We start from the raw sequence: 13,411 nt of genomic DNA, 5'->3' as shown, positions 1-13,411 counted from the left end.
AATTACTACAGCTTTTAGAAATAAGTTTAAATTTAGCGATTGTCTCTTCTGTCTTCTCCCTTCCTCCTGCTTCCTTTGAACTGGTGATTGAAGCCAAGTAGCTAAGCATGTGCTCTGCCACTTAGCTGTATCTCCAGCCCATGATTTTTCCCCTTATAAGTCAAAATTTAAACAAAGCAATCCAAAAGAACGCACAAAATATGTTTAAGTTATTTTTAGAAGGATATCACTTAGAAGAGTAAACAACAGAGGAGGGTGTAAACGTGCAATAGCACACAATCATTAAACAATACAATAGAGCCAAATGTACAACCTACAGTCATCCAACAAACCAGACAATGGACAAAGGTTAATAATGGTGACCACACCCATAAAGTTTGCTTAAGGACAAAGAGTGGTGAAGTGGTAGGCAAGACTGTAATAAAACATATTAAATGATAAAAAACAACAAAGATATCTGTATAAGAAAGAACAAAAATATTTAAGAATGTATGTAAAAAGAACACAAAGACATTTGCATAAGTAAGAAAACAAAAATATGTGCAGTTCTATGGTTGGATTATTTGCAATAGCAATTTCTTTGTTTGAATATTTCAGTAAGATATAAGAATACAGATAGGTCTAACACAAGGTTATTTTAACTGCCCTCAAATTAAAGTCACTTCATGACTTATCTTGTTTCCCAGGGGTGGCGGTGGAGAAAAAAGCTGTATATAGTGTGACTGTCTCTGTGTATTATGTGGTAGTATACAAGTAGGACCAGTGAAGCACTGGCCTGGCCCCCACACCTTGCCCAATGTGTAAGTTTTTATGGTTCTACTCCAATAGCATTCTTGCAGACACTGGAGTGTCTGGAATAAGAATAAACAACCACAGAGAAAGGAAAAACATTTCAGCCTGTAAATGTCCAGTTGTGTGACTGTGAAGACTACAGATAACAACCTTACTTATAGACACAGCACAGGCAAAGTCCCCATGAATGATAACCATCTCCTTGATTAGCAGCTATGTCATTAATGTGTGTGTGGAGAGTTTCATGTAACTTCTAGACATGGTAGTCATGGTCTGTTTCTCTGTAGATTACTTGGAGCATGGACTCCACCTTGGAGGCATGTGGCTCTTTCAAATGTCCTCTTGACAACCTTGCCAGGAATGGTTTCTGGTAATGACCTGCAATTTTGTAATATATTTCTTTTAAAGTTTTTATATATTCTGTATTGATCAGGAAAATCTCAATCGCTACTTTATATGCACAGCCTCCTACATTTTCTTCTAATATCTCTATGGCTTTATTTTTTCATAGTTTAGTCTGAATGCCATCTAGAATATATTTTTGTATAAGGTATCATACAGAGTTTTTTCCACCCAACTGATACTTAATTTAACAGACATCAAATATGACATTAAACTCATAAACCTGAGATTTCTGTTTCCTTTTCCAATCTAATTTTATAAAGATTAAGCATTTTTATTCCGTGTGTGGATGTTTTGCCTGAATTTCTCTGTACCATGTGGTCCCTGAGGTCATAGCAAGGCATTTGATCCCCAAGAATTAGAGGTCAGACAGTTGCAAGACACCGTGCAGGTGCCAGGAACCAAACCTGGGTCCCCTAGAAGGGCAGCAAGAGCTTCTAGCCAGCAGCCCCTCCCCCTCCCTTCCACTCTGCTGTCCTCCTCTCTTTCCCTTGTCATCATCTCTCAGGACCTGGCCAGCCTGAGTCTCCCACTTCTTTTCCCTACTCTTCCTGGCTTTGTCTGAAATGGGACTGAATTTATACATGTGGTTTTTTGTAGCTGAATATTCCAAACCACATGGCATGTTTTTCTTACTCATGCTTTCTTACTCTTTGTGCTTAGGTAGTCTGTATTTTTTCCCATCAAATGTGTTCTCTTTCTAAATTGTACCTAAGTCCTTAAGATTTACTGCTGTGGTGAATGGACTAATGTTCTCCACACTGTAGCTCTAGCTGTTGATTCTTCATTTCATAGGCAGTTGATTTTCAGTTCTTATTAATTGTAATAGCACAAGTCAGCATTCTAATACATTCTTCTGCCATAATTATTAGTCTTTTCTAGTTTTTATATAAGCTCAATATTTTTTTGGTGTACTTGATAATATGTCAGAAAACTATGAGTAATTATGAGCATTCCCTACGTTCCCTATGTCGCTGTCCTCCTCCTCCTCTTTTTCCGACTTAAATGAAAATGGCTTTAGGCATTTCATCACTGTAGAGCTGCAGGTTGGAGCTTTGGGATAAAGGCACTGTAATTTGTGTAAGTAGTGCCTGTCTCATTGTTTTACTAAGGTCAAGGATGCTTAACACCACCCAATGCCTTTTTTTGTGGAGGTGATTATCAACTGACTAAACAAGGACTTTACCTTTATTTTGTTAATACAGTGAGTTGTGTTGGGCTTCTTAATAACAAAGCATCCTCTCCCCCTCGCTGGAATAAACAGTTTAGACATCCCATTTAAAATAGGATATTATTTTTGTACACTACTGATTCTATAATAATGTCTTGTAAGTTTGATTTTATTTCCCTTTTCGTCCCGTCTGGCCTTGTATTAAGCTTGTGCTGACTTGGTAAAATGCATGTAAGTGCACTTTACATGGGAGAGTGTAAGAAACTCGGGCTATACCGCTCTCTACCAGTCAGAGTAAAGTAAAATTCCCCAGTTACTGCTATTGTATAAAGAGCTCTTCCCATTTCAGTCAGCACCAAACCACAGAAACCAAAGGCCAAACAGATTCAACCAGGAATCTGAATGGATTCAAACAAGACTTCTCCCAAGATCTCAAACAATAAGTGACAACAAACTCCCCAGCGACTGGGGAAAGGAGCTGCTTAGTTCAGACAGAACAACTAGAGGTTGGTTTGCATTTGCTAATACAACTGAAGGAAAAACATGCCTGTCTGGGCCCTAAAAGACACAAGTGTGCGTGTGGCACAAAGCACACACTTATGCTTTGGCTTTTTTTTTTTTTTTTTTTTTTTTTTTTGAGACAGACTCTCATGTAGCCCAGACTGGCCTTGAACTCCTGTCTCTATCTCCCAATTCTGATATTGTGGGCATGCACTACCATACTCAGTTTAATATGTAAAAGTGACCTAAGAAGATGTTTCTGTATAGTAGCACATATACATAGTCCCAGCTGCTTTGGAGAATAAAGGTGTGAGTTGGAACATAGATTATTTCTACTCATAAGATTGGAACCAACCTAAGCAATCCAACAAGACCCCAGTTCAAGCTTAAAACCAGCAAACAGAAAGATTAAACTTTCAGTCCCGGCACTTGGGAAGGCAGAGGCAGATAGATCCCCGAGTCTACAGAGTGAGTTTCAGGACAGTCCAGGGCTACATAGAGAAACTCTGTTTGAAAAATCAAAAGAAAGAGAAGAAGAAGAGGAGGAGGAAAAAGAAGATGAGAGGAGGAGAAGGAAGAAGAGGAAGGGGAAGAAAAAGAAGAAGAAGTAATTGTAGTAGTAAAGATTACCTTCCTGATTCCCTGATCCAGAATTTATATAGATAAATATATAATGCATCTATTCTCTAAAAATTGCTTATACTTCATATTTTTCTACCAATACTTTATACTCTTAGGTCTGCTATGTATAAAGCAAAGCAAGTACACAATAATTGGTTAGAATCATAGAATTCTCAATTGTTCTGACAAAGGCTTTATTTAAAAGATAATATTGTGGGGCCAGTGAGAGGGAGAGGCACTTGCCACCAAGCCTAAGAGCCTGAGTCAATCTTCAGCACCGTGGTGGGAGGAGACAAGTTCCTCCATCAAGCACTAGAGGCACCCACATCAGACACTCGCATGCACTCGTGCAGAGAAATAATAAGATGTAACCATTTTGTAAATGACCCTTTTATTGTCTTATAAGGACATCAGCTCTAATATAAATGTCTTCTCCAAAGAATGCTTAGCTCTGAATTTCAGAGTGAGCTAGCTAGGGCCAGTGAAAGGCCCAGGTTAAAGAGCCGTTGCCAAAAGTTCAATTCCAGAGAACCTCACGGTAGAAGAAGAAAACTGACACCTTCAAGCTGTCCTTTACCCTCCATGTGTTCACCGTGGCGCACACACACACACACACACACACACACACACACACACACACACACAGAAAGTAAAAGGAAACGGATCACACATACATAGAATATACACAGTAGGATCTGCCTTAATAGTTAGTGTATCAGCTCCCACAACGATGCATCTCTACTTACCTATCATACTCCGTGATTTCACCACTCTATAGCAGCAGTAAAGCGTGAGAAGGCCCATCAGCACGATGACACACATCCCAGTAGTAAATCCAGCCTTTTTAAGAATGAAAAGTTGGGTTCCTTTCATTATGTAAGAATAACTTCATATGCAATTACATTGATACCCTAACAATTCTGACAAAAACATGGTAGTGGAAAAATAAACAACCATCTGCTTTCTAAAGATAATTTTATGGAAATACTAAAACAAAGTACAGTGATTGTTTTCCTTTACAGTGCTGGTAACTGGACACCGGACCCCATGAAAGCTAGGAAAGCACTGTCAGTTGAACTGCATTCCCAGCTCCAAACTTAAAAAATAAAGTAAAAAATTTCAGTTATCTAATTAAATTATTTAACTGTTTTGGAGACATAGAATATACACAGGCTGGCTTAAAATTTACTATATAGCCCAAACTGGTCTTGAGCTCCTGATGCTGTTGCCTTAGCCTAAATGTTGGGATTATAGGTATAGAAAAATTTTCAGGGGTTGAAGAGATGGCTCAGCAGTTATAAATGCTGGCCTCTCAGAGCACTTGAAGCCTGGTTCACAGCATCCATGTTGGGTGGATCACAATGGACTGCAACCCCAGCTCCCGGAGGATTCAACATCTCTGACCGCCATGGGCAGGGCACTTATATGCAAATACCACACTCAGAATCACACATATACATAATTAAAAATAAAAAATAATAAATCTTAAAAAATTTTCAGATGAAAGTGTACTCAAAATTATGTTACCTGTTTTATGCCCCAAGGAATACTCAGTATAGATGTCCCCATCATGGTGTTCCAAATCATAAAGCTGAAAGAGTAATAGCAGTGGCAATATTACAAGCAGTGACAAGCATCTTAAGTAAGACAAAAGTAAATAGCCAGTTATTTTCATTCCCACAGTCTAAGCCATGCTCCAAGAAGTAGTTTACTCACATAGTAACTAAGCTGGTGTTTTTACCATAGCCTTCAGTGTAACTCTTTAGTTTATAGGCAGAGCCCAATGGACTATACACATAGCATTCCTCTGGAGCAGGGACTACGTGGTCTGGAGCAATCTTGTGGAAAAGAAAAGAAAAATATCAGAACCAGTGGATATACAAAAAGGATGTTTTCTATAGATTAAAGAAACCGACTAGACAAACTTCTCAGCTTTTCATGGAGCGGACACAGCTGGGGCTCTGGCTGGTGAGCTCCTCTGAGGATAGTTGCCAGTGAGATCCTTGACTATTACACATCTCCCTTCCTGTCCCAAAGTGTGATCCCCCTGCCTCTACTGCACGAGTGTTGAGATTATAAAAAGCTACCAGCATGTATATGTCTAAGACACATCGTAATATATATTTCTAAGTCTCATAAACATTTAGCATTATGCATCCCTGATTTTTTTTTCGAATATAGCAGCAGGTATAAAAGAGAAAGAATTTATTTCTATCTTCAAAGTACTTTTTACATTCATGAGAAAGAAGGAAGCCAATAATGAAAGAAATCTCCAAGGAGGAGGCTACCTTCAAGTGAGGAGCTTTTCAAGAACTAAGTGGTGTTTTCTTAACTCTGAGGTAAAGATGGTCATATAAGAAACAGACAGGGATCTCTGAGGCTCCAATGAACAGTAAGTGAAGTAATAGCACAAAACTAATTTTTAAGTGTTTTGGATAAAAGATCTATGTAAGATATTAACTTAATCAATGGTCAAATGAAGGCTTTAGGAGCAGGAAACATGGGAGGGTATCAGCAGGAGAGGGGCAATGGAGAACCAGCAGAGGGGTAAAGATGATGGAAAACAAGTACCTCATTCCTCACACTACCTCCTGCATTTCTTCCTAACTCCACCTTCCTATGAGGGATGGGAAAAACATCCTGTTTCCTGATGATATTCTGCCCATCTTTGAGGGTTGTTCTTGAAGAAATCCTTGAAGGCACAGAATCTGACCAGTGTGAACCAACAACTCTTAATATTTAACAACTAAATGTAAATTTACAACTTTGTGCTGTGTTTCCTATTTGAGAGTAAACTGTGTCAAACTGTCTCAAATTCCAGTTGGACACAGAAGGCAATTAGATGGGATTAGGAGGCACAGTATGACTAAGTGTTCAACCCTGTGCTATACTCACTGGTAAACAATGAGAACCAAATTATCTAGGGAAGGCGTCAAGGAAGAGATGGAAGCCTTAGCAGGACAAAGGGTTATGAGTACAGAAACGTCAGAGCCTTCTCTTTAATGCAACATGGTTAGTGGTGAGTCTGTAGAAAAGAATATCCTGAATGCTATGCCTGGCATGGCTTCAGAAACACCGAGTTCCTACAGTCACAGATAAAAAGACATATGAAACTTGTGTTTATCTACATTCCTCTAGGATCTAGATTTTCTTTTCTTCTGCCATGAATTAAAAAGAAAAAGTACAAGATTATGTCCCATCAAGAAGGAAAACAGTATAGCTGACAAAGCAAGTGGGAAAAAAAAACCACAAAACAACAACAAAAACAACAGCAACATCAATAAGAACCACAACAGAACAAGTCAAAACTTACAAGGAACATGGTTCAATGAGAGGTACACAATTCTGGTTTTGTTCTCACACTGATGTGCACAGAATGGAAGAATAAACCTATTCCATGTACACCTCCCCCAATCCTATGCCCAATGCTTAGCTTCTGGGTCTGGATTATTCATGGGAAGATGAAGGATGGGGTGGGAAGAGTAGCAGATGCTTAGGAGGCATGGAAAACAGGCTGGATCCCACTGTGGCAGTCGTGTAGTCGTGTAGCATTCTTGTCCCAACACTCCCATGACACACAGGCTCCTGCTGGCATGCAGACTATGCTTCACTGGTTCCGACTAAGCCATGCACAATGCCTTTTTGCAAAGCCCTCAGTGACACTGATAAGCACGTGTGTCTAGTAGCAAGGACACAGGGGGTGCTGGCAGACAGCTTCCTCCCCTTTCCAGCTTAGAGAAACAATAATAGCACTTCTCCCATACATGAAAAGGTTTTACTCTAGCAACAGTGATTATTGTTCTTCTCCAAAACATAACTTTAGGTAAAGTGATTTCGGGATATTTAGAAAAAGCATGTGGGTATTTACACACAGTCATTAGAAGTGGAGTAACCACACTAACCTTGGTGACTGGTAGGTTGTACCAGTTACTGAGGGTTACAACTCAGTGCACAAAGTTGACTTAAGTGCCAGTGCTGCTCTCCCAGCCCCAGATACTATCTCTGAAGCCTGTTTCTAAGAGTACAGACTCTGGAGAGTCTGAATCAGGCCAAAACCTCAAAGGCCCCAAAGATTTACATAGTTCAATAATGCATCTCATCATCACTACTAATGTAAAGGTCTGCAGGACAGGTAAAATTAAAAAAATAAAAACTGCAAAAATTGAGTCTACACAGAGCATTTCATAAGTCTTTTCTTGAGATCTTAGAGCCAGGTATGATGGTTTATGCTATAAACCAAGAAGAGAAGGCAGGAAGCTCAGGGGTTCAAGGTCACTCTCAACACACAGAGAACTGGAGGTCAGCCTGGACTTCATGAGATGCCATCCAAACAGGCAAAGACAAGGGAGTCTGAGTGCTGACTTCATACAGCCATTTTGGGGCTACATCAGACAGCGATGGTCAGGTGGTACCCACTTGTCTCCTTGGTAGATATCTAGTGAAGGTCAGAGGCTGGTTCCTTTCTTCCCCTTGGCGTCTAAGACCCATTTTAACAATACTTTTAAGCTTTCAAATTTCTGAGTATCTCGTATCTGATCATTGTTATAAGCAACAGATTACTTACATATTTTAAAATTCTAAAATGTTAAGACAGACTTCAGTCATGAGTCCACAAGCTATGACCCATAATGCAAATTTGTCTTTTATTGAATTTGTGGCCCTTTCCTAATAACTTCTTAAATGCTTATGAGACAAAACAATGGACTGCGGTAGAATGTGGTGTTTATTTATAAAAGGGCAATGCTGAGCAGGAAACTATCAGGTATGTGTGTGGACATATTTGTTTCTTATTCCTATAGAAAATATATATTTTCCTTTGTAGCTCCAAATCTAGACATTAAAGAGATTAACCAGAATCTTATGTTTTTAGTAAATGTCTAAGCTGCTATTTCAAAAGCAATTTGTCTTCCTCAGAGCTTTTGGTATCTGAGATAAGAAAAAATTAAAAATCAAAGCTCCAGGCTATTGTCAACAGAGAGTTCCAAATGTCTCTATTCCAGAGTAGATGAGAATGAACAAGCCTGAAACACGTATTAACTACCATTGCGTTGACTTTACATGATGCTATCTTTGGACTACTCCAGTGAAAAGTTCAAACCCTGGGAGTTGCCCTGGTTTTGGTGTTTACTGTTCATTACAACTGAACTTTAGACGAGCAGCAGAGCGCTGCTTCTTACCAGTGCCTTGTCTGCAGCAGTGGTGAGCCGGCTGTAGTAATGAATCCGCTTGTTCATAGCAGCAGCATGGTCACTAACCCTCTGAATGACATCATTCACATTGACGATGTTGGTAGGCTCTATATAGAAAGGCCTAGAGAAGGGAATATACACTTGACAAAAAACGTTCAGGCAAAAATTCTGGAAGTCAGCCATTGTAGAGAATAGCTTCTTGTCCTCCATGTCAAACAGGACACACAAAGGCAAGGTATTCACTTCTCACTTTTGGTGGGAAAAGAAAATGTTACAGAAGTAGTATTATCCTACCCACAAAATAGAGCTCTTGTCTCCTAATACTTTTACTTTAAACACACTTGAAGCTTAAGAAATTTACCAACAGAAGGGAAAGCAGAAAGCACTTAGAGAAGTTATTAACGAGAAATTTGGCAAAGGAAAACAAAATGTACCAGCTGTTTGTCTCCAACAATTTAAGTTAAATGGAAACTGCTTTGGTTAGGCTTCTAAAATACTCTGGCACAAAATCAGAGAAATTACAGACAAAACGACCCTTTACTGAAGAGTCTCCACTCCTTCCTCTATAAGCCAAGGTTATTCTTTTGACAAACAACATTCCTATTTCTCAGCTCATATCTCTGTGTGAGCAACCAAAGTGGATCAAATGGATCGCAGCACTGAGGCGCTGTGGCCTCATGTGCTCTTCCTGGAACTTGTTACATGCTCTCCTGTCCTTTTCAAAATGTTTGTTTCCTCCCTGACTGTGTCCTGATGGAGTGCAGACTCTAGCTTTCTATCATCATCTCAGTCAGCCCCTTCAGTGTCCGTCTGAAATTCCCTCATCTGCTTTCTGAGTTTCCCATAACTAAACGTCCAAAATGGAAAGACAAGGCAGAAGTTCTCTGCCAAGTCTCAGACCGTACGCAGTGGGAAACAGCCTGGTGTCTATCACTCTTCCACACTATACACTGGCAAAAATAATGGGAAAACAAAGCAAACCCCAAGGAATTTTCATTTCTGCTACTTTTCTAACAAACTCTGTGATACCTGAGAAACAGCAGTTTAGTCTTCTGACTGACATACAGAACATTTGAGTCACTTGTTATTCTCCATGACAACATTAAAATGTAGTAGGTAACAACTAGTCAATTTAATGGACAGTGACCAGAGCACTTCTAAAAGTAAATACAAGGGCAGAGAGTTGAACTTATTATATATCAAACATACTGGCAAATGCATGAAGTGCTACTAGTAAATTATAAGAGAATTTAGTAAAAAGAAGTGGGCCAGAGGCTATACAATCACTATGTATATATTTGGTAGCCTAATATAACCACCAATCTCTCTAAAGTGTTATGATATATTATTTCTACTTCTACCATGATAGTGATTCTTAAAGGCAACATAAAAATACTGATATCTGGGGGCTAGGCCGACGGTCCAGTTAGAAAGGTGCCGCACAGTGTGAGGAGCTGAACTTAGATCCACAGCACACACATGCAGGCACAGAGCTCCATGTCTTTAACCCCGTTTTGGGGAGGGGTAGAAACAGGTGAATCCCTGTCTCAAAAGATGAGGTACAGTGCAATGGAGGGAGACGTTCAGCTTTGACTTCTGACCTCCAAAACACACACGCACGCTCCTAGGTAACTCAGAGATACTATGTTAGGAAGCTCACTCTCAGGATTTTCCTGAAGGATCAGTATCCCACAAAACTCAAGAATGTTAACTTAAGGCAACTACTTAGGCTACTAAAAAGGAGTAATACTGACAGAAAGAGGTATAGATGTTCTTCTTGTTTGCTCTGGAACTCAATGGCATTAATATCCAACCACTAGGTGGGTTTGAGGTCTGCTGAAAAGCAGTCCGGGAAGCGCTAGGCCTTGGCTCATGCCTTTGGCTGGAGCGTTAACTGTACCAGTTTAGTTGGCTCGGGTACTCAGAGAACAGAATGGCTTTGAAATCTTTTCTTTCCCAACCGTTTTCATCGAGATGTTGAGTGCCTGTTCAAACAAATATTTTGGAAGTTTTTCAAAACAGATTCTCTTTAAAAATATACAATTTAGCATATTTTCGGTGAATTATTAGAAACACATTTTAGAAAGTGGAAATACATTTCTAAAGTGAACTTCACTTGAAACACTTTAAAAATGAAGAACACTACATAGAGGATAATGTTCAGAACAAAAGACTTGAGAACTCCTATCTTTGGACTCTCTCCATGGTGCCTATCAGGGTCACTTGCCATTTGACAGGCAGTTTAGCTGTGCGCAACAAGAACAGAGAGGGCACATCAGTCTCTCCCTGTAAAGTCACAGTCATGCCAAGCAAAAGTGTCTTAATTTGGAGCAAAATTTGCAGAATATTTTAAAATGTGATTCAATTCTCATCCATTCATTTAATGCACTCATAAGCAAAGAAGCCACACTCCTCCTAACACCTTTTTTAGAGTCTACTCCTTAAATTCCTTAAAATCTTTTGGCTTTTCAATCGGTTTCCACCCTTCGACTGCCAAGCCACGCTTCTGTGAAGTTTAGTAACAACTCTATGACTCATGGCGAGGCTCATACCATACTTGATTTGAAACTGCCCAGTTATTCTCATCCTGATGGAAACTGAGGTGTTCTAACACCTGACAGACAAGTTGGGGTAATTTATTAAAACAAGCCAAAAACAAACCAACATAACCAGGCAATCAAGTATTCCAAAAATTTTACACAGATACACTTTCAAATAATGAGCCCATTGTACTTGCTTCTACATGCTTGGTAAATCACTTTGTTTACCAGAATCCTTTTCAGAACACAGGGCAGAAAAAGAAATTACTCAGGCTGCTGCACCTAGAAAGTCCGGCTGCTAGGGAATGCTGGTGAGCGCTGGCCCCTGGTGTGTGTCTTACTTCCTCAGAAGCCCATCACCTCTTTTTAAAAAACCCTGCCCTACAACCCAGCTTGAAATACAACTGCTAAGGTTGAGCCTATATAAGCTTCTCTACTTTGGCTAGTTTATTGGTAGTAGTTTTCAAATTTATTATACAAACATTATTTAGGTTCTAACCATGTATTTTGCATTTGTGTGAGACATTAAGCAGTGAATAAGACACTGAACTCCAAGGACTGTACAGTAAAATCAAGTGTTTCATGCAACAGTGGGAGCGAGGCAGGTAGGAGGTCTGTGTGGTGCCTGGGTTATGTGGGGGATGGGGGTAAAGGACATAGACGTGGGAACCAAATCATCTGGCAGAGCGTTTCCTACTGGCCAGTTTGTTTCTCCTACTGAAACCTCTTGTATTGGGTCCAGAAAGGCTCTGAGATCTTCCTGAAGTGGTCAGAGATCCTCCCATGCAGCGCTCACAGCAGATGGGCAACTCTTCTCCCTCCACAGGAAGATATGCCACCTATTGAGGGCTCCCTCTGTATCTGTGTGTGAGAGGGGGGGGGGTGTCTCTGTGTGTTTGGAGCACAAATAGGTGCTTGCATGTAGAGATTAAAATGAACACAGAGTGTTAGGAATGAAGGGGGACACCGAAGAGTACAAAAGAGAGAAGCGGTCAGGGACTATATACTGACTGGACCCAAATGCACAGTATACCAGCAATACCAGCATTTTCAGCTCTGACAAACATGGATCTGCAACAACGTCGCTCATGTTTGCAACCCTAGTACTCAGGAGGATGTGGCAGAAAAATGGCTATGAGTTTGAGGCTAGCCTGGGTTATATAATGAGTTCCAGGCTAGCTTGTGCTACAGAGACCTGTCTAAAAAGCTAACCAACAAGAACAAAGATTCTATGAAACAACAAAACATACAAATAGTATTTCAAGTGCTAAGTGTAAAATACATTACTACAAATTCTAACAGTTCTACCTAATTACTAGATCAGACTGAAATGAGCTTGAAATCAGCCTAAATAACTGCTGCAAGGTTATTTTAGAAAAGAACACCGAAGACGTGTCATTTTAAAGGGAACTTTCACCATTCTGCTAGTATAGAACACTTAATTTTTATCAGCATTGCTTATTTCTTCTAATTAAAAGTTTCTATCCAATAAAAAAAAAAGAAAAAAGTTTCTGTGGTGTATGTTAACTTATAGGGTATATGAAATAAAATATAAGTAAGTAAACATGTAATTTGCAAATGAATGAATGCATGTATACACACATTTATATGCAGTCCAATTTTTAAGATTGCCAGTGTTATTTTTCGTAAACTATATATTTATTTATTTTTTGTGTGTGTGTTTTACCTGCATGTATGTTTGCATACCACATGGGTGCCCAGTACCCATGAAAGCCAAAAAAAAGGGTGCTGGTTCCCCTAGGACTGACATTTTGGACAGTCATAAGAGGTCATGGAGGAGGGAGGCTAGGAATTGAACCTGGGTCCCCAGAAAAGCAGGCAGTGCTCTTTAGCACCATGCTGTCTTTAATAACAGCATGATGAAGGAGGTTTAGAAAATGTGAATGCTAAGAAACCCTTGGTTGAAGGTTATAAATTCCCCATTTTAGAATTCTAAACTATTAACTTAGTTGCAAGTAAACATCTTCATCAAAAACATATGGCAAAGAACTTGAACTGAAAATTAATTCTTAGCCCCATATTATCCTAATTAGATACAGATCTAACTAAGAATGAATTTCAAATTTATTTTGATGCAATTCATGTTTCAGATTTTGGCTCTCAAAAATGCCACGGATGGATGTTTTGGCCCTGCACTAGGAATTCGAGGATTCAGTTTTTATCTTCCTTTTTAG

The 13,411-nt window shown here is 39.5% G+C and overlaps 1 protein-coding gene across 1 annotated transcript in view; it reads right to left on the bottom strand.

The window, feature by feature from the left end:
* The window catches only part of SLC38A9 (solute carrier family 38 member 9), a 69,463-nt gene that overhangs the window by 32,839 nt on the left and 23,213 nt on the right, over window positions 1-13,411 (bottom strand). Inside the window, exons 3-6 of the mRNA XM_080933564.1 lie at window positions 8,665-8,797; window positions 5,204-5,325; window positions 5,015-5,078; window positions 4,234-4,327 (exon numbers count right to left, since the gene is read on the bottom strand). Of these exons, the coding sequence (XP_080789690.1) occupies window positions 4,234-4,327; window positions 5,015-5,078; window positions 5,204-5,325; window positions 8,665-8,797 (413 nt within the window). The remainder of the gene's footprint in view (window positions 1-4,233; window positions 4,328-5,014; window positions 5,079-5,203; window positions 5,326-8,664; window positions 8,798-13,411) is intronic.

The sequence above is a fragment of the Micromys minutus genome, assembly GCF_963924665.1.
Source record: "Micromys minutus genome assembly, chromosome: 20".
NCBI classification, from domain to species: Eukaryota; Metazoa; Chordata; class Mammalia; order Rodentia; family Muridae; genus Micromys; species Micromys minutus.
The sequence above is the reverse complement of the archived record's forward strand: the minus strand, read 5'-3'. Positions and strand labels throughout refer to the sequence as shown.